The following is a 21,665-nucleotide window of genomic DNA, read 5'->3' on the forward strand; positions in this document are numbered from 1 at the left end:
TATTCGTATTTATTCGTATTGCCTATTTGGATCACTTGATATGGAATGACCCATAACACAATAGACCATGGAGTTTTATAGTACCATTGAAGGGGTATGAGGGGCTGGATCTATAGGACCATTTATGGTACAGGAATGTGATACAACTAAAGCTTACTTACACTATGTAGATGTGCAAATAGCACTGAAATGAGGCATAGTGAAAGAGATCAATTACATCAGTACATAGTACATCAATACAATATCCATTTAGGAAACAGCAAGACATACATACAGACTGATCAGTAAGACATTAACCCATATCATCAATAAGTCTGATTTTGTGGAAAACACATGTCCAATTACAGTAGATATAGATGATATAATCTAAAAATAAAACTATAATCAACCTAAAATCCACAATTGTAAATATACATTTCAGAATTACATGCCCTTCGGACAGCCGGTGTCTAGAATGTATATCCAAACACCATCCCCATTTAAAAATATTCAATTCCAAACCTCCACTTTAAAAAGGACCTTTCATGTCCTCTGAGTGGTGTTATATACCACTAGGAAACTGACTGTACTCAGCACACTGTCAGCTTTCCCGGATATATCGTTCTCTTCTTCTATACAATGTCAGAATTTAATGTAATCCTTGCTGCTACTGTGCAAGTCAAGAAAATGCTAAAATGAATGAATTATTTTTTGTTCTTTTGGTTTTATCTGATAGATGTTCAAGCTTTTTTTAAAATTTTCTTAAAGAGAACGTTTCATGTCCTTGCAGATCAGCGGTATTATAAACCACTAAAAAGTTGACTGCACGCTGAATTCAGGGCGCCTGGGTGCAGGAGATGTCATTTGCGTTAGTTTTGGCACCGATAACCATCCACTGTCAAAAGGGCAGGCCTTACAGCCTATGGTTACGGTATGTGTTGTATGTGTGCAAACTTGCTCTACTTTTCTTAGAACTACCATGGAGTGAATGGAACATGTTGGGAATTGTAGTTTCATAGCAGCTGGAGTGTCAAAGGTTGCTGACCCCTGGTCTAGAACTTGTCAGGAACCCAGCTATGATTTTCTTATGAGAACTGGGTTATCAGGCAGGGACAGTACACGTAATCGAAGATAATCCCAGCCACTATAACAAAATCATAGTTGATTTTCTGACCGTAGAAAAGTCCTATATTCAAAGTTGTATCCACTAGCTTGTGACCACAAGATATTTAGAGAAAATATTTAAGAAAGCGGAGGCCCCATGTTATGGAAATGCAGCGTTTTGTTGGAGATTTGCCTGCAGTTCTTTGAGCCAAGGTAAGGAGTGTCTTGAAAAGGAATGGAAAATATAAATGAATGACAGTTTCCCTTCTGTTTCATCCACTCCTGACTTTGGCTCATAAAAAAAAATTCTGCAAAATTTGCAACAAAAAACATTATTACCTCAATGTGGGGCTTTAGCCTAAAACTCTGCAAAATGTTTAATTATATTTGCAAAAAAAATTAACTTTTAATTATCTACAAATTTCAAAATGGTTACTTTTGTGGGAATACCCCTTGTAAGTTTCTCAAAGTCGCATTAGCTGGAGGTACATGTCAGCTGTAGCCACTGCCCAAAAGCTCCTGTTCTTGTTCACACGCATGGATTTGCAAATAAAAATCCTAGATATGGCCTCATTGGTTGTAAAATTTGGATTATCGCTCTAGAAACTTAACTGGAAATTTTTCTTTTTCATGAAATTAAAAAAAAAAAAACTATTTGGTATTGCCATAACTAGCAAGCCACCGAATGTTCTGTTTTATGGGAGTCTAATCACTTTTTGCATTTTTCTGAACGCCCCCTCAAAAAAATTAAATTTATATGAACGTCTACCACAACAAATGCTGCATCACACCCCAAATAGGAGTGGTCTGTGAATACAGACTGAAGGGCTTGTCAAATTCTGAATTCTAAGCCCAAAAATATTTAGCAGTTTCCTCCTTTTCTTGACTACTCCTGTGACTCTTCCCTAAACCTTAGGAGCAATTCACACTACTGCCACTGCCGATTCTGGGGTTTTCATCCTAAACCCCAAGGACATTGGATGGCTTGCCAGCGGTCAGCTTTAAACCTATTCAATTGAATGGGTTTATAAAAGTAACCACCGGTGTCCGCCTGCAAACCTATTTTCTTGCACATAGTCCTGCATGTATGACTTTGCGTCCATACAAAAAAAAAAAAAAAGTTTCCAGACGGAGAGCCTCATACAGACACCGGTGGTCATTTTAAAAACCCATTCAAATGAATAGGTTTAAAGCTGACCCCCAGCAAGGCGCCCCCTGCCCAGTTTCCTCGGGGTTAGACCTTAGTTCTTTTTCTCCCTCAGTTTTTCATCCTTTTCCCTATTTCTTCTAAGGCTTTTCTCAGTTTATCTTATTTCTTTTACTTGTATAGCGGCAACATACTCCACAGCACTTTACATCCACTGCCAGGCCATACAGTGCTAACAACCTGTGGATCTCTGGACATACTAACACTTCGTCCTTATTGTATTCCTTCCCTGACTTTTCTCTCAGTTTCTCCTCCTCTAGTATTATTCGGCCTATCTATAAGTGAATACGTTTCTCCTTTATGCTCATTCCACGATCCTCTCTGCACCAGCGCTAACTATAAAATGGCCGGCGAGCTCTCGCGCTTTCCTATTTATAGCGTCTCTCCTCCTCCTTCCCACAATGCACTCTGTTACTACGTAAGGTGGGGCACGTAAGAGAACATCTACGGCGGCCATATTTATCGAGGGGGTTTAGGGCGGAAGGAGCAGCCTGGAGGCTGCCCGGACATGTGTGCAGGGGGCGGGGCTAGGCGCCTTACAATCAGCGGCCTGACAGACACTACGATGCGTCAGTCAGCGAGATGACGTCACATGGCAACCAATCTCAGCGTCCCTAACAACCTCCGTCCTGGCCGCTGGATGTAATACATTGAATTAATCTGGGCCGTCCTATGGCGAACGTGAACCCGCTGTCTAACCCCAAAGGGGTGAAGCTGCAGTGCGAGCTGTGCCGTAGTCCGGCTCATATACAGTGCAGGGGCTGCAAGGTCACTTATTACTGGTAAGTAGCGACTCCTCCATGTAACATGGACGATCACCTGAAGAGAGAGAGAATACCGGATATACAGGACACAGCACCACCATCTAAGCGGGTGTAAAGCAATGCTTTCCCCAAATGACTATGTAATCTGTTCAATTAGCAGACAGCCACTAGAGGGCGCAGACAATCAGTCACATGAATGAATTTACTGTCAGTAGACACTAGAGGGCGCTGACAGATACAAGATGATTATAGCACACAGATCACATTACACTTTATGGGTCTAGGATTTATTATTCACTTGAGGCCCAGGGGTGTAACTTGAGGGGGTGCAGTCGCATCGGGGCCCAGGAGCCTTAGAGGGCCCATAAGCACTGGCATCAGTATTGAGATGGCATCTTCCATCTGGCCCATAATCCAAGGAGACCCACACTAACCACACTAAGGGTGAGTTCACACTATGTAAACGGCAGCTTATTCTGAACATAAAACACGTTCAGAATCAGCGGCGTATAAAGCAGTTCCATTCATTTCTATGTGAGCCGGCATGCGAGCGCTCCCCATAGAAATGAATGGAAGGGTTCTTTCACTACGAGCACTCCCATTGAAATGAATGGGAAGTGCCGGTGTGTATGGCTCGGCATGAGCAGAGCTTGCCGTATACGCCGGCACTCCCCATTCACTTCAATGGGACTGCTCGTAGTGAAAAAAGCAGCCCGTTCATTTCTATGGGGAGCGCTCGTATGCCGGCTCCCATAGAAATGAATGGAACTGCTTTATACGCTGCTGATTCTGAACGTGTTTTACGTTCAGAATAAGCTGCCGTTTACATAGTGTGAACTTACCCTAAGGTTAATTAAACTCCTGAGCTCCCGTAACCATCACTATCAAGAATTTGCTGTAGGGATGAGGTAGTGGGCCCCGGACAAAAGATTGCAGCGGGGCCCACTAGACTTTAGTTATGCCACTGCTTGAGGCACTTACATAATACTAGAGATACATGGCAACTTTAGATGGATCGCACACATTGTGTCAGCTGTCATCCTGTAGCCCTTCCTTCCTCATAAGTAATGCAGCAGTTATGACAAGTTGCTGCGACCAAAGGCTGTGTGTTCCCGTCGCAGCAGATAGTATACCTCCCAACTTTCAAAGGACAGAAAAAGATACAGAATGTGCAGCCCCACCCAATTATATGACTCTGCCCATTCCCATCCAATTATCTTTGTGCCCCCACACAGTGTAATGCTCCTACAATCACCCTAACATTATATGCCCCCACATTATAATGTTCCCCTCCAATTTCACCCACAATATAAAGTCACTCTCCCAGTGCACCGCCAGTTTAATGTCACCCTCCAGATGCCCCATAGTTTAATGTCCTCCTCTAGTTGCCCCAAACTGGGGACATTAGATGAGACACAGATGAGTTGAAGCCGGGACATATCTCTCATTGACTGACATAGTGGGAAGGACCCGGAGTCCGGGACTCTCCCACTGAATACGGGGCGGTTTAGAGGTATGCAAGCCATGGGTCACAACAGCGACAGATGACAGTCATTGCCACAATACCATCCACTTTGCAGTTACACTAACCTCAAAGGGGTTTCCTGACCCCAAATGGATTTTTCATACTAATGACCTATCTACAAAACTCAAATGGGGTTCCTTGAGTGTCTGTATTTTTTAATAGACATTGCTATAAGAATTAGTTGTCCTTACAGGACGTTTTCATCCAGGATTTCTACCGGACTCTGCACCAGATGCTCCAAACCGAGACTCCAACACAGATGTGAACATAATCTTAGTTTGGTCTTTCTTTCCCTAATACTGATTATATTGGCTGCTGAATAGAAAGCATAAGATCACAGTGGTCATAAATAAGTTACTGTGTCATGATGATGGGTTTGTGCTAACTATAGTACTTAAGCTGGCCATATACTTTAAATAGCTGTCAGCAGATCATTCATTTAACCACCAGCTATCTCTCCCAACCCTCACTCAGCACATGCACGCCAAGCTTGGCTGAGCATGCATGTGTTCTGAATGGTGTAAGTTGCTGCCAGACACCTTCAGAGGTGAATTCCCCCTGAGAATAAAAGAACCTAATTTCCCAGTTTTTGTCTGCCTAACACTGCGGTCCTTAAACATCTTAAGCACTCAGTTATTGTGTATGGTTATTTTCCTTAGGTAAATAGGCTATGTAAACTAACATTGGTAATTTTCCCTTTCCACAAGTAATGTGGAGCACCAGCAGGCAGACTGGACGAGTATTCATGAGAAGATATGTCAGCTGTTGATCCCGGTCCGTACACCAGTCCCATTCTTGAATTCTGCAGCAGAAAGATCCCATTCCATGGAGCAGCTATTGCAGAGAAAGGTACAGAGACCCTTTTATGTGCTTGCTGAATACAGTCAGCGAAGGGCCTGCACTACCTGTGACATCACGGGTCTCTTCCTGAGGCCTGCTGAGTGGCCACAGTAGTCACGTGACCGTTGAGGACGATCAGCGGCTTCATCGAAACTCAAAAAAAGATCCGGGAGAAGCCACCAGAGCAGAAGTACCATACCGAACCGGGAGGCCACCAAAGCATCGGGACAGGTGAGTATGCATTCTTTTTTTTATTTTTATCACTTCCCTCCCTGGTTTAAAAGTTAAAGAGGTTGTCCAATGTTGCCTGGATAACCCTTTAAGCATTTTACTGGGACTTTTTTTTTTTTTTTTTAAAGAAGTGGAGGACACACCTTAAATGCATCATAAAATGTTACCCTACCCAACAAAAAAGAAAAGTGTCAAGCCTTATGTAAAAGCCTTCAACCTAGGCACAAACACATGATAAGTCTTTCACACACGGCTTAAAAAAGAGAATAGAAATAGAAGAAAGAAGTGCAAGAGGTTTTATTAATGGCAAGAGAATCCAGGCAAATGTTCAGTGAGTTAGTGCAAAAAAATGACCCATGAGGAGATCTTCCTTGTTCCTGTATACTCACTACCACCATAGAAGGTTGGTTTACCAAAACGCCAGGATATTTATTCTCTGTGGACATTTTTATTTGCAACAACACACACTGAATATTTCCTGGACTTCCTTGTCTTTTCCGAAACAAGTCACTAGTGGGGGCTTATTAAATTGAACACCCCAGGTTTCTGGTGTAAAAGGAATGAGCGGAGTGGGGCTCATGGCAGGCTGGGGCCATCAACTGGTGCAGATTTCAGTTCTGGTACAAGGGACCTCCTGAGACGCACCAGATTATTAATTCGGACACAACTCATGCCAGTACAGAAAGTGACTAAAACCAGTTTAGGGATCGAATTGAGAGCCATGAAATTTTCATCCTACTTTGGACTATAGAGTGCAGAACATTCTACACATACATATAGAGTGAGCTGGTGTATGACATGCCGTCTTTACTCCCATAGAAACATTTAATTGAACTGACCACTAAAGAAGCTCAGAAACTCCTGTATGAAGGACGCCATGTGGATGTGATCCCTGCAGCCACTCATTCCCTGTCCTTTAGTGTGGATGTGTATGGACTCGCCTCTGTGGAGTTAGTGCCGGTCTACCTCATCCTTGCTGAAGCCAACATTGGTAAGTGGGAAAGTTGTTAAACTTCCCCTTTTTCAGATGATGTAACCCATATTGTCATTACATGCAGTTCTAGTTGGAGACAGTGACCTGGCTACAGAGGTTGGACACCGTGACCTGGCTACAGAGGTTGGACACCGTGACCTGGCTACAGAGGTTGGACGCAGTGACTTAGCTACAGAGGTTGCAGGATATAGATTTTGGTGCTCAAGGGGCTTCAAAGCCCCATGCTACTTTTGCATCAAAGCCCAGCTGATTGATGCCAAGCATTTGGCTGTGAATTGCCTAGCACTCCTATGCTAGGGAGCCCACTCATTCCATTTTCATGAGATTCACTTGAATGAGGAGCACTTAGGCACAAGCTACTCTTTTTATTCCATGGCCATGGGCACTGCGACAATCTGCTTTTCAAGAACAACTGCCCGAAGCTGTTGTCATTGTCCTCCAACTGTTTTTAATAAGCACTTCGGGCATGACTAATACACTATGATATGCCTAGTGCAGGGCGTAAGGGGGCAGAACATGACACAACAATTCTTAAGCCTCATACACACGAGTGTCCAGGTCGAGGAGGTCCTCATTCTCCGTAACATCCCGAGGATTATGGAGCATGCCCTATCCAACTCTGTAAAAATGGTTCAGAACAGAAGGCCCTATTGAAATCAATGTAACACAGAAGGCACAGCACTATGAGTGCCTTCTGTTAAAATCAGAACCCCCTCGGCCTGCACACTCAGGTACACTACACTAGTGTGCATGAGGCCTTAGGTATTCTTTTAGTCCATGGGTTAGTCTCCTCATACCCTGCATGTTTGTATAAACATATCAATTATTTTTTTCACATGAAATGTCAGGCCCGATTCACATGTGCATTCGGTGTTTTGTCCGGGGAGTCCGCTTGGGGACCCCCGAATGGAATACCAAATGCATTAAAAAGCGGTGAGCAATGAAAGCACACAGACCCCATAGACTATAATGGGGTCCGTGTGTTTTCCACCCGGTGTCGGCACGAGTCATGGGGAGACTAAAGTACTTCAAGCAGCATTTTTCTCTCCACATGACTTATGCAGACACCAGGTGGAAAACACACGGACCCCATTATAGTCTATGGGGTCCATTTGCTTTTATTACTCACCGCTTTTTAATGCGTTCAGTATTCCGTTCAGGAGGGTCCCCAAGGAGACTCTCTAAACGAAATACCGAACGCAGATGTGAACCAGGCCGTAGCTGCTTGCTTTTGGTTCCCTAAAGTTTTAGCATTGGCAGAGGTTGTACATCTGGGTCATGTTACCTTCAGGGACTCTTACACCCCTACATAAGAGGACATTATTACTATATCAGGAACTACCCCTTGACTTTTGGAACATAGAGCTGTCCTTCAGTTTGACTCTCAACATTTTGACCTGGGTATTCTGAATTTGTGTCACTGTCTGACTAGGTCTTGGACATCTGACCCAGGCAGAAGAATATCTGTCTCATGCCTACTGGACAGTGTTGAAGACTACGGACTGCAGTAATTCTCTTAAATCCAAACTACACCGCAACTTAGGACTACTCTACTCAGCCAAGGGGGAATTTGAGGAGTCACTCCGACACCTGTCTAATGATGTAAGTAAATCTGTCACTATGTTCGTTATTGACAGGGGTGAACCTACCCCTTTCGCTGCCCGAGGCGAACTACAGAAAGCCGCACACACACACACACACACCCCGGGAGGAGGGGGCGGAGCGAAGGGGGAGTGGCAAAGCGAAGTGGGCGTTGCTTAGCGCCATTCGCAGGCAGAGAGCAGGCACGGAGAGGACCTGCTCTCTGCCTGAGCGTGAGGGGAGGCTGCTGGAGCAGCGCTGCTCCAGTGGCCTCCCCAAACCACCGCTCGGTGCTAAGCCAGTCCAGGACAGTTTGTCCTGGACTGGCTTAGGTAAGCAAAAATGCCGCCCTCCCTGGGGCCCTGGCATTGCGCCGCCTGAAGCGGTCGTCTCATGGGAGGTGCGGCGCTGGTTATTGAGAATGAAGAAAGAATACATGATTGTATTGAGCTTACTCTTCTGCCTGTTTAGCCAGTCATCCAAGCCCCTCTGTAGTCATAAAACATCCTGTATCATGCACTTCTGATACCTGTCTGCTGTTTCTCCCGATCCCCTTTCCCATATACAGATGCATATTTGGCCAATTGTGCATGTCTTTTCAGTTTTGAGAGTCACTGCCATACACCGTGTGCAGCTTCTTTTACAGCGATCAAAAGAATTGGGCATATTGAAATCCAAGAGCCTGATCCTTCTCCCCCTGATATCTGTTGTGGGGGGGAGTCAGGAGGCCTCTATACACATTACAGGATTATCTGGTTAAGCCACTGTATCAGCAGTTATACACGATCTACCAATAAGTATTTTGACACCCAGTAAAATTCTGTGGAGGTGTAGTTATGGTCTGGAGGTGTTTCTTCTGGTATGGACTTGGGACCCTTGGTCCCAGTGCATGGTAAACTCAACACCGACGCGTATTGCACTATTTTAGATAACAGTGTGCTTCCTACATTATGGCGGTTCCATGGTTCGGACTAATGTTACTTCCAAGATGACAACGCCAGCTGTCATGTAGCGAGGTCTACCATGGCTTGGTGCAGTGACAATCAGGTTAACTGACTGGACTGGCCTGCCCAGAGCCCAGACTTGAACCATATCGAGCACCTCTGGGAAAAGTTGGATCGCCAAACTAAGGGGTGCAGCAGCCAACCAAAATCGGTGAATGAACGTACCTGTCTTATCCAAGCCGAATGGAATAAAATACCACTAGCCGTCATACAAGGACTTGTGGAAAGCATGCCCCGGAGGGTTGAGGCCGCTCATGCCACTCGGAGCACAGGTGTCCAAATACTTATTGGTAGATAGTGTATTGTTGTAATATGCATGGATAGCTTAATGAGGTATTTCCATCTTGGTTATGGGAGTACCCAGCTGAACGAGACCGTTCTACACCATGTGTATAATGTGATAGCTCTACACATGTTGGTAAATCGAAGTTACAGAAACAACATACTACACCGGGAGTTACGGAAACTGTGTAACTTGCTTTACTTCTATGGGGGCTATAGAAACAGGAAAAATTCCTTCCCAATACCAAATCCAGCAATTAGTATAAAACCTTGGATCAACTTCACCAAAAATCTAAAACCCATAACGTGCAATATTCTTCTGTTCAAGCAAGGCATCCAGGCACTTGTACGTGCACAATGCCCAACCATACCAGGGTTCTCTGGGAAATTAGATTGTGAGTCCCACTGGGGGCAGGGATTGATGTTTGTGATGATAATCTCTGTACAGTCCTGCAGAATATGCTGCAGCTATATAAGCAATATAATAAATGGTTCTTTTCCAGACCAATATGGAGCTTACAATAGTAATATAGTTTTCTTGTTTTCTAGTTTTCTTTCTCTAAAGTTGGATATTTCAGCACAGGTGCCCTCGGCCTACAGCACTGAGCTATTAACCAGCAAGGAAAGTGAAAAATGCACAATTTCCCAGCATGGTGAAACAAGGTTGAACACCTTAAAATGACACCTTTTAACTGTTATCATCGCAAAATACAACATTTTGTTGCCTCTGTGTTCTGCAGGGTGACACCAGCATGACTATAGTTAACACTGGAGCTAAATTACCATGAACCGTGACCAGACAGTCCAATGACAAGTCACTTTCACCTGTTAAAAAATGGTCATTTATAGGGTTAAGGGATCGGGAAAGATCAGATCCCGATCGGCGATCGAGCAGACTTCGGGATCGGGAGGAAAATGATTGAAAATCAGATTTTAAAAACGATCCTGAAATCTCAAAATCGGCTCAACCCTACTCCATAAACATACAGTAACTAGGGTTGAGGGATTGGGAAAGATCGGATCCTGATCAGCGATCGAGTAAATTTCACGATCGGGATCGGCTGGAAAATTATCAAAAATCGGATTTTAAAAAACGATCCTGAAATCTCAAGATCGGCTCAACCCTAGTCATTTAGGGTAAATTATGAAGTCTAACAATAGTTGGCGTAGATGATGGCCACTATTCTTTCACCTCAGTAAATGTTTCCAGTGCCCAGTGGAACGATACCATCCCCTCAAACTCACTTTCATTCCCATCACCACAGGGGTGGGGGGGGGGGGATGGGGAATCATTACTGGGAAACGGGAGTTGTTATATAACATAAGACATATTCCTACGATATATGTGGTGCTAATATGTGAATTCTATAGAGGAATTACTTTTTCCTTCACCCATGAGAGCACCAGAGAGAGAGCCCTCGCCCCATTAGTATTTTCCTGTCCCTGGCAGAGGTGACCTACAGAGATATTGTCGTAGGCACCATCAGGCATAGTTGGAGTCTAGAGATGAGGGATCAGTCCTGGTTGGGACTTTCCTCCCAGTTCACAAAGTATCGAGCTGGCTGTGGGCTGCTTTTTGTTGCAGCATGCTGGTTCCTCCGGCTTATTCATCCTCCACGGCTAGCTCCTTCCCTGGCAGATGGGTCGCAGGAGTTCCAGACTTGGAGGAACCTTCAGAGATACCTGCTGTCCCCCAACAGAAGGGAGGTTGGTGTTCTGTGCAAGGGATAGGTAGAACTCATGACATAGGCCGGGACAGAGGTGTGTGGCACATGTCACTGGTCTGGACAGCTTCGTCTGGCCTCTTCCAATTTGTGGATGCTAGTTGCAGTCCTGGAGGAAGCAGATCAGTGGATCTAGGGTTATCATGTCAGAATTTTAATAAATAATAATTTTATTTGTATAGTGCCAACATATTCCGCATCTTTTTACAAATCAGAGGGTAGGTGAACAGACAAAAAACGAACATACCAAACAATAAGATTGAGGGCCTTGCTCGTGAGAACTTGCATTCTATGAAGAAATCGGGAGACACAAGAGGTGAGACGGCTTATTTGCTACAATGGTCCAGCCATCTTTTACTAAATAAGGTCATATAACTGAAGCTGTATGAGCCGTCACCAGCCGGTATTTGTGAATATACAGATATACTAAGTGCAGGGTAACTTCTAGATGGAGAGGACAGGTTCTGTGAGTAGAAAGGATAGCTTAGAATAAGAAATGTTAAGTTAGTGTGCCGAGGTGTAGAACAATGTGCTCAGGTCATGTGATAGGCCTGCCTAAACACACGTGACTTTAGGGCATATTGGATACGGGAGTGGGCTGGATACAAGTCTAAGGTCATTGGCAGAATGGAGAGGATGCTTAGGGCAGTAGACAGTGACGAGAGAGGAGATATAGGGGGCGCAGCGCTATGTGTGGATTTGTGGGTGAGTGTGATAAGTTTATATTGTATTCTGTGGTGGGTGGTCAGCGACTGACACAAGGTAGATGCATCTGTGTACCAGTTTGACAGAAAGAGGAGTCAAGACAGATTGTAGAGGGTATAGAGTTTAGTAGGAGGAAACCCATTTAATAGAGAATTGCAATAGTCAAAAGAAGAAGAATCAGGGAGAAAAATGCAAATTCGGATGTCTTCTGAGAGAGGACATGATGTTGGAGACAGGAGAGAGATGGCTATTGTTGGTTTCATGATTGGAATTTCCTAATTTAAATAGTAGAAAAACCCCCCACCTATTTGCAGATCAAATCCCCTTATATAACATCCCCTTATTTGGCCCCCATATGGTATATGACCCTTTTTGTGGGCCCCCACACAGTAAATGTCCCCCTTTTTCTGGACCCCCACATGGTACATGAACGCTCCCTTTTTCTGCCCCACCATTCGGTATATGACCCCCTCTTTCTTCCCCCATAGTGTATGACTGCTTTCTTATGGCCCCCACACAGTTTATGACCCCATTCCCCCCTGCGCACACATAGTATATGGACCCTGCTGTGTCAGATAGCGTTGTATCCTTCTGAATGTATGCACTCTTATGCCTGCTGTTGAGTTCTCATATTCATCATTTTACAGTCTAGACAATGCACTGTGAGCAAAATAGCGTAGACTCCAGACCGGTATATTGTAGCAAACTACCAAAGAGACTGTGCAGCTGCTGCTGATGTATTTAGCCCACATAGCACTGGCTAGACTGCATACAATTACAGCAACTTCTCAGCTAAGGCATTGTGCATTGTCAGTGTGCTAGCCGTAATCTTATTAGCGCGCACGCTGATCCATTATTACCTATGCCCCCTACACACCAGTCTTATTTCTGTCTCTGTTATTGCCCTGAATTCCAAATTGTTCATTTTTTTTATGGAAGCGAACAAATGGAGATTTATCTCGGGTAAACTAAAATGACTGCCACATTACATTCTGGGGTCTCACCACCGTCCGTTACCTCTTTTGGGCCTCCTTGTGGTGTCTGGCCCGGGAACATGATGTCATAGGAGAGTGCAAGGCGTCACCAACAAGGCGGAAACAGAGCAATGGACTCTACGAAGAGGATCAAAAGATGTAACGGAAGGTGAGTATGAATGATTTTTTTTATTTTTCACACCTCTCCTGGGCCTCCACCTTTTATACTGCTATTATAATATTGTCACTTTCACGTTGACATAACTTCGCCTGTGTTTGCCTTAAACCAGTTACACGTGACCATGTGCTAACTGGCTGCCATGAATGAACGGTATGAGCGGTGCACGGGGGGCATGCGGATGTCACTATTCAATTAATCAGAGCCTCCGCCTCAGGTTCTGGTCCAAAAAACCCTGTGTGAACTTACCCTTAAAGAGGTACAAATTACATAGATTCCTAGGAGACCCAAGACTGTTCTACACTATGTTTTAAGCCATTTTAAGGTGTGGTTTGTACCAAATTTGCTCACCCTGAAATTAATCTTGGACCACAGCCACGCAAACCCAAATTAAACGAATCCTGAAGGTAAGTTAACCCAGGGTATTTTGGATAATTCTACTGATAAGGGACTAGTGTAATGTGGAAGCTCAGTACCCATGTATTGATGCATTTTACATGAGGCGAGCATGCATTAAGCTGTCATCCATCTCATTTAATCTCATCTGGACCTTAGATTACATCAATAGTGAAATATACTGCAATCTACAAAGTTTAATAAAACCTACAAGTGACTCATTTAATGCGGTCAATGTCAATGCTGTTCTTAGTCTTGAAATAGCTCAGGAAATGGCACTTTAGTGAGGGAGGGGCCTTTAGGTTTTATAGTATTTGGTGACTAGCGTATATAGCACCAGACCTGGTGAACTGCTCCTCTGGTATTATTGAGAACTTTTTCTGTATGTGTTGTATACACATTTACAACAGGTTTATTGTTCACCCTAACGCCGCGATTTGCCCACAGCGGAGACACTGCAGGAAAAATCGCGGAATTGTACAGTGCAGGTAAAGTGGATGGGATTCATGCGAATCCCATCCCAACTTTGCGGAAAAGATCGCAGTATGGACATGCTGCGATTTGCAAAGCCGTTGCGGCTTTGCAAATCGCAGCATGTCAATTATATCTACGGAAACGCTGGCGGCTTTCCCGTAGATATATTGTTAAGAGAAAGTCCGCGGAGGAAAACTCTGTGAACTTTCTCTTTAAAAGCGCTGCGGAAAGAACTGCAATGCGTTCACGCAGTGGTTCTTCCCGCAGCGTGGGGCATGGGGCCTTAGCCTAAATGAAAAAAAAAGCAACCTTGCAAATGGGTGTGATTGAAAATGTCCTTGTCTGTATACGTAACATCTGTGCAGATTGCATTCAGTTACCTAGAATTATGCAACAGATGGAAGTGAGTTTAGCTGACAGATCCAACTACTCAGATTTCGTTTGTAGTCTGTAACCATGGAGTTATATAGGTTTTCATATTTAAGGGAACCTTCACACGGTGGAAACGCTCTGCTCGTTCTGAACGTAAAATTCGTTCAGAGTGAGCGGCGTTAAAACAGATCCCATTGCTTTCTATGGGTGCCGGCATACGCGCGCTACCCATTGAATTCAATGGGAGGCTTTTTTTACCTATTGCTTTCAATGTTATACGCGCATATCACATTGAAAGCAATAGGTAAAAAAAGCCTCCAATTGATTTCAATGGGGAACGCACGTATGCCGGCACCAATAGAAATCAATGGGATCTGTTTTAACGCCGCTCACTCTGAACGAGCTTATGTTCAGAATGAGCGGAGCGTTTACTCCGTGTGAAGGCTCCCTTATAGGAGCTGTAGACACAAACATTTACTAAGGCTAGGTTTGTATCTGTGTTGGAGTCTCCATAGGAGAATGCACCGAAATTCGTATAGAGGACTTTTCTCTCTGCTGGTTTCAGTATAAAAATGCCAAAAACATTACAGTCTATGGGGTCCGCCGGTGTCTGCTGGTTTTAATGGATGGGCTCTCCATCATTCAAGTTCCCCATTGTAGAAATTTCTAGAATAAAATCTGACACTTATCAATCCACTGTTAAAGTGACTTACATATCAGAGATGAACAAAGGTGAACCATTTTTAAAAGGAGTCTACCATCACAACAATGTCTTCCAAACCACTTATATGGTCTCATTAATGATATAGTGACCATACCTTACATGTATAAGTGCTATGTTGCTGCCAAAAAAATCACAGTTTAATCCATATGCATATGACATGTTCGGTGAACCCAGGGCATGGATGCACAGAGCAACCATTTGTTTGAATGTGGCAGCCGCCCAGGACTGCCTGATAACATAAAAATTGACAAATCCTTATGTCTGATAAACCGGCAAAAACAGTCATACCCCGGGGTGCTCCATACCCCGGGGTGCTCCAAACAGCTCATTTGCAGGTTGACCCAAAAAAGCGTATGCTAACTAGGTCCACCGATGCAACATCATTGTAATTGTATAGAAGCGATATTTGTAGTGGTAGCCTACCTTTAGGCTAAGGCGCCACGTAGTGGGCTGCAGCGAAAAAGTGCTGTGGGAAAGACTGTGACGGAAACGCATCACGGTTTTTCCCACAACACCTTTTAAAGAAAGGTCGTAGAGGTTTCTGCTTCAATTATACAGATAGGGAAACCACCGGCGTTTCTGTAGGTATAATTGACATGCCGTGATTTCCAAAACTGCACTAGTTTTGGCTATTGCAGCATTTTTGCGACACATATTTCATAATGGGATTTGCAGTGATCATGTAACGCCACGGTGTAACGCCACATGGGCCCCTGACCTTATCTAGGTTTTCTAGTTGAAACGACCACTATATGCCCCGTCTGTAGATATTGGGCTAGTGGATATAACACTTATTCTTCTAGTACAAATAAACCGCCATCCAGGATGGATGAAATATCCTTACAGATAACCAAATATTGTTTTACCTCTAGGTTTATTTTGCAAGTACAGTTTCAGGACCAAGCCATATCAACACCTCTGGAGGATTCTTCCATATGGCCAATATATTTTTCCGGCAGAATAAAATGGATATTGCTGATTCGCTATACTCTGAGGTAGGTTATCCTATTCCATTTACAGTAGGTAATAATGATCATTTTTAATGACCCCCAATGGCAGATCTGATGAGGTATGCAGCAATAGGGAAATATATTACTACATACTAGCCAGATTTGTCATTCAGGAGTCTAGGAAAGCTGAGTGACAGCCAAATGGCTGCCATGTTGTCTGCACCAAGGTTTCTTAAAGACAGAAAATTAAAGGATTTTCCTGACAACCCCTCAGCAGGGAATTCAGTTTATCGCGGCCGGTCCTCCACTTCTCTCATCCCTAGCGGGGAAAAATGAAGGCATACATTTTACATGAATAGCCGTCCACGTAATACATAGATGGCATGAATCCACCCGAGCAGGAAACTATCTTACAGAATGGTTCTCTGTTCTGCCACACAGAGGATAGAGGATCTCTCTCTACGATATCTATAATAGGTCAAATGGACAAGGGCTGCCATCCTGAGACAACCCTTGTACAAAACGGCTGACTGTAATCTAAAGATATTTCAGTTGTCTCGGAAATGGCGGTTTATTCCGGGATAGAAGTACAGTCTTCTATATTCAGACCCTGCTGGTCCACTAACTTTAATCCATGAATAAAGAGACCCTGTCTATAGGATACACTGTATATGTGATGCATTATATAGCAAGGAGCGCCTTATGTCTATGGGGATAATGACGTAACTGCAGTTTTGTTTGTTTCTCAGGTCACTGATATATGGCACACTCATCTCAGCAGACTGGTGGAGGGTCAGATACAAGAGTCACTGAGAAGCGGTCCTGTTTGGTTAGATGATGCTGATCAGGAATCTTTAGGTATATAAGCACCTACTTTGTGTACAGTTAAAGGGGATATTGCCTATCCACATGTAAGTGAACCCAACAATCACTAAATAGGGATCCCTGGTTAATGGGAGCAGCAGTTGCACTGTTTTTCTCCTATCTCTATGAGGCTTCTGAAGAGAAGTCAAGTACAGCACCTGGTTATCGATGGTAGTTCCATGGAGTTGTATTGGGCAGCATGAAACATAGCGCCCCCACTTATATAAATGGTGGGGTCCCAGCAGTCAGACCCCCATGGGGTCTGATACATTTATACATCTAATACATCAGATACTTTGTCAACTGTTACATTTTGTAAATCTTGAGAAATGCCCTTTAATTCTACGTCTATGCAGGATTTAGGACTCTATAACAGAAAAATAAATGGGCACTAACTTTGGGGGAAAAAAAATACAATTTAAGCCTGTAATATAGACATGCAATGTGAAATGCACATGAGGAGCAACTAAATATACCAGGAGGTGCTTTTAATTCAGTAGGGGAAATTTCACAAGCTGACTCAGATTTCTGGTGTAACCTATCTAGCTGTCTTCCCTACAGACTTATCAACTATGACTTATCAACTATAAAAATGTTTGCAATCTCACTACATTGAGTGGGTGTGTAGAAATTGAACTGAGGTTTTACAACCAAGGAGGGGCAGATTTTTTTCAGATCACATGCCAAGTGCCTTCCATGCTTCATTCATTCCTATGCGGTGTCCGTCCCGTTCCAATCCTATATGACAGAGCAGGATAGGACCGCATCAGGGCTCGGACAGCACACTTAGTCACGTTACATGTAGCCTTAGACTTATAAATGCATCACATTTTATGCAACATTTGATAAATTTACTGTAAACTAAGTCAAGTTGGACCAAGAATTCTCCTAATAAATCTCGACACGTGACTACTTCATTATTTTTATAGATGACAACCAGGAAGCTGAAGCCCTCCAGATACTCAGTGCCATATACGATATCAGAGAACAGGTACCAAAGAAGGAGCCCACCAAGATGGCCAAGACTCTGCATGCTCTGACTATGCTGTACTTCCTCAGCAGGGATTTCAATAAAGTAAGTATTTTTGAGGATATTTATTCCAATTTTATTTTTGTGGATACTTTCATAATTATTAAATATACAGACCGCTTATGTCAGAGCTTTTCTGTATATTTTTTTTTTGTTTAATTACAGGCCAGTGAATGGGGTAAGAAACTGCTTCAGATCACTGAACAACTACCAAAGGACGACCAGTCAGATGACATCACGATCTTAATAGACAACATTGCAAAAAAATTGAATACCAAGCAAAATTCTTAGCAGTGAGACAATAACATTCTCCTATAACATCTTGCAGATCCAGGAGGATTTGGAGTTGTGCAACCATGTGTCATCATTAGAGGTGACAGAGAAAAATCTCCATTAACAACATAGGCGCTGGGGTAGAATCAGACCTTGTATTGGAGGTTACTGTGTTTTACCGTATATTGTTATGTTACCTCTATTAAAGTGTAACGGACTTTTTTTTTTCGGTCTAACAGTTTTCAGAAGTCTTTCAATATATCTGAGAAATTGATTTGGTTATAACCTCGCATTATGCAGCAAAGGCTTCTGGGAAGTCGGGCATGATGTTCAGGGTGCTTGCTATAGAGGGCAGTATAACAGAGGCACTGTCTCCCTGTTTACATTTTGGGAGACAGATTTGCATATTCTTCCCATGTTCCCTTGCAGTGGAGCAACTATGGCTGTATAAGTCTCCACACACCTGAGAAGGTGGTCTCTCCCTAAGGATAGACGCTATCCCCATAATATATTTTATTAGACAATTCTGACCCCTTTCATGAAAAAAATAGCACCTGAACCAGAATCCCATCTTCTCACTGACTGACCACTGTTAAGAAAATGAAGACCCTGAATATGGCACAGCGTCTTCTCAGCCTGCCCTCTCCCTGCTCCTGCCAACCCAATGTTGAATGTCTGCATGTCCGACTTTGTGTCTGTGCAAAAAAAGAGAGGCCGCATACGGACACCAGTGGTTTGCTTTAAAAACCCATTAAAATGAATGGGTTTTAAAACTGACCGCCGGGAAGCCGTCCCCTATGCAGTTTCCCTGGGAAATAGGACAGACACCCAGCAGGTGCACACTGGTACTAGGGTGAATGCCGCCTTAACTATGTTACTATTAAAATGAATTTACTTTTTGTTATATAATTTACTGCTTTCAGTTGGTATCTTGCCAACATGCGGTGAGCAGTGAAAGTACACTGACCTCATAGACTATAATGGGGTCCGTGTGCTTTCCGCACGCTGCCTGCACGAATCACATGAAAGTAGATCACAAAGTACTTTTCTGTCCGCATGTTCTATGCTCAGGTGGTCAGCTGTCCTGACATGACTATTTTAGAAAAAGCTTGTATTCTCCATGAACTCCATAAATCCACAATTCTAACATTTTATTATAACTACGTTGGTCTGAGAGTATGTAGAGATTGGACAAGGTGAATGGTAATACCTGGTTATAAGTTTAATAATGCTTCCAGGAGTAGCAATAGAGGAATGGCACAACAGAGTAGAATAAGAAGATGCTTCCAAATTGTATAGGGAATGCTTACAGTCACTAAGCCAGACATGTCCGGAGATCCCATAAGCCTAGCTTATCCATTAATATGTCCAAATGACCGGGATTAAAGAACTTGAGTTAGCAGTAACAAAGAGACAAGAGTCCATCATTGTGTCTTGTACCAGCAAGTTTATTAGGAAAATCAATTTCGCTGTCATGTTTAGCGCAAAACAGTCATTTTGGTGTTACATTGCCATTGTGAATTTTGGGTCTGGGAGGGAGTCACCTGGTTCTCGCCTCCACTATAATACAATAACAGGCTTGTAATAAATAGTATTACTTAACATTTCTTTTTTTATTATACATGGTTGAGTTTTACATGTATTTACAGTTGTGAACATCACTGAAGATAGGCGCTGTGAGCTACAAGCAGTGAACACACATACAATGTACATTATTACAGCCTACCTACACTTATTTATAGATCTATCTATACACATTGGATTGCTCATGCCTCGTACTACAGACCGTGTACTGACAAGGGTAGGAATCTGGTGGGGTATGGCTCATAGGAGTTATCTGGGACTTCAGACGTCATAGTGTCTTTAGGGTTTTGCCCCCATTCACTGTTTAAAACTCGCAGCCATATGACCTCATAGGTATATAATCATGTGACCTATGACGCATTAACACTGTACATAGCCCATGGTCTCCAGTGTCACACCCATTGGTGTATGTGCATGCAGTGACATGGGTGATCTGTTGATTGTGTCACATGGCCACATGGATGTGACAACATTTGTCACCTGAACCTAGAATTGCAACCCCGCCAAGAGAGATAGATGGTTTGAGTCCGGAGACCCTAACCTGTGTTTTTGCTTTGTGAATTGCTGTCTAAGGCTGAGTTCACATAGGGTATTTTGACACGGACGCTACCTCAGGTTCCGGTCTGAAATACAGGTAGCCGCGGCTAGATACCAGTGCAGTGCACCAGCATCCAGTCGCGGCACTCCAAATGAATGGGCCTAGTCAGGAGGAAGGAGTATCTTCAGGCAGATTCACGAGGCGACTCCGCCTGAAGAATGAGCATATCACTTCTCATTTTCCTGGAGCCGGAACAAACGGCTCCCAGAAAAAAGAACTGACCAGCTCCCATTGATTGCAATGGGAGCCGTCTTTTTGGTCAAGATTTTGAGGCGGATTCGGCCTCAAAATCTTGACCAAAAAACTATGTGTGAACTCAGCCTTATAGGCAAATTAGCTATTTCGTGGAGCAAGAGCATTGACATTTAGCTCTTTGGAGCAATGGCCTTGTTGTGTCAAAGAGCTCATTTGCATATTGACTGATTTCTTAGCAATGGAGGCACCAATTCACAAGGGGGACACATAGGTTGACATGTTGGGTTCTGGTGAGTCTCTTTAAAGGGGTGTACCAGTTTTTTTACAGTATAGGGAGACCTAAAATAGAAAATACACTCACTTGTCCTTTAAACGGAGGATCTAGCAGAGAATCTTCGTAGTGTATCAGACTATCAGTGGCAGATCACTAGATCCGCGGCTGAACGGAGAGATGAATATATAGCATTTGCTATTTTAAGACTCCCTATACTGTAAATAAAGAACTGGAACGCCCCTTTAAGTCCCTGGAAGTCCTTTGGAAAGGCATTTCCCATCGCAATATAAAATCACCATTAAATATGGGTTTTTGTTAAAATTCTGCTCCAGGAATTTTTGGATAATGACCAATTTTTCCACCATTATAGCATCTACTAGGGAAATAACCAACCCACGCGTCCTTGAACCAAAATCTACCATGTTATACCATAAGACATCCCTCACTCCCATATCTGTAGCCACAAGGGCATTCTGATAATGTCCAGCAGGCCAAATACTCCATAGTTGCCCTAACTAATCAAAGGGAGTTTCACAAGAAGCAATATGGCCGCCATTACAGTCCTAATAGGAGTTGCCGCCCTAAAGTGTATCACTGTCCAATTCCCATTTGTAGTCAAAGTTTCCCAAAAACAGATAAGAAGCTGCTGAATACAACTTTTTCCTAAATTCTAATATCTACAGGTATTTTGTTTTGTTTGAGGCTATGCTCTTTTACATTTACAATTTACAGGGTTTGTATAGTGTTAGAAAAACATGGCCGCTTACTTTGAAAAACAGCGCTATACCTGTGCAGAGGTTGTGTGTGGTACTGCAGCTCGGCTTCATTTACTCCGAAAG

The 21,665-nt window shown here is 43.4% G+C and overlaps 1 protein-coding gene across 1 annotated transcript; it reads left to right on the forward strand.

The window, feature by feature from the left end:
• The first annotated feature begins 2,910 nt into the window (after window positions 1-2,910).
• Window positions 2,911-18,303, forward strand: ZMYND12 (zinc finger MYND-type containing 12). The gene is made up of 8 exons (XM_075279898.1): window positions 2,911-3,072; window positions 5,287-5,428; window positions 6,470-6,641; window positions 8,077-8,246; window positions 15,931-16,053; window positions 16,758-16,866; window positions 17,802-17,947; window positions 18,068-18,303. The coding sequence occupies exons 1-8, from the start codon at window positions 2,963-2,965 to the stop codon at window positions 18,191-18,193; spliced, it is 1,098 nt and encodes a 365-aa protein (XP_075135999.1). The 5' UTR covers window positions 2,911-2,962; the 3' UTR covers window positions 18,194-18,303.
• The last annotated feature ends 3,362 nt before the right edge of the window (window positions 18,304-21,665 follow it).

The sequence above is a fragment of the Leptodactylus fuscus genome, chromosome 6 (genome assembly GCF_031893055.1).
Source record: "Leptodactylus fuscus isolate aLepFus1 chromosome 6, aLepFus1.hap2, whole genome shotgun sequence".
Classification (NCBI taxonomy): domain Eukaryota; kingdom Metazoa; phylum Chordata; class Amphibia; order Anura; family Leptodactylidae; genus Leptodactylus; species Leptodactylus fuscus.

Coding starts and splice junctions, on each gene's coding strand:
- ZMYND12 (XM_075279898.1), top strand. CDS start 2,963: ATGGCGAACGTGAACCCGCTGTCTAACCCCAAAGGGGTGAAGCTGCAG. Junction 6,642..8,076: donor CCTTGCTGAAGCCAACATTG/GTAAGTGGGAAA, acceptor CTGTCTGACTAG/GTCTTGGACATCTGACCCAG. Junction 17,948..18,067: donor TCAGCAGGGATTTCAATAAA/GTAAGTATTTTT, acceptor GTTTAATTACAG/GCCAGTGAATGGGGTAAGAA.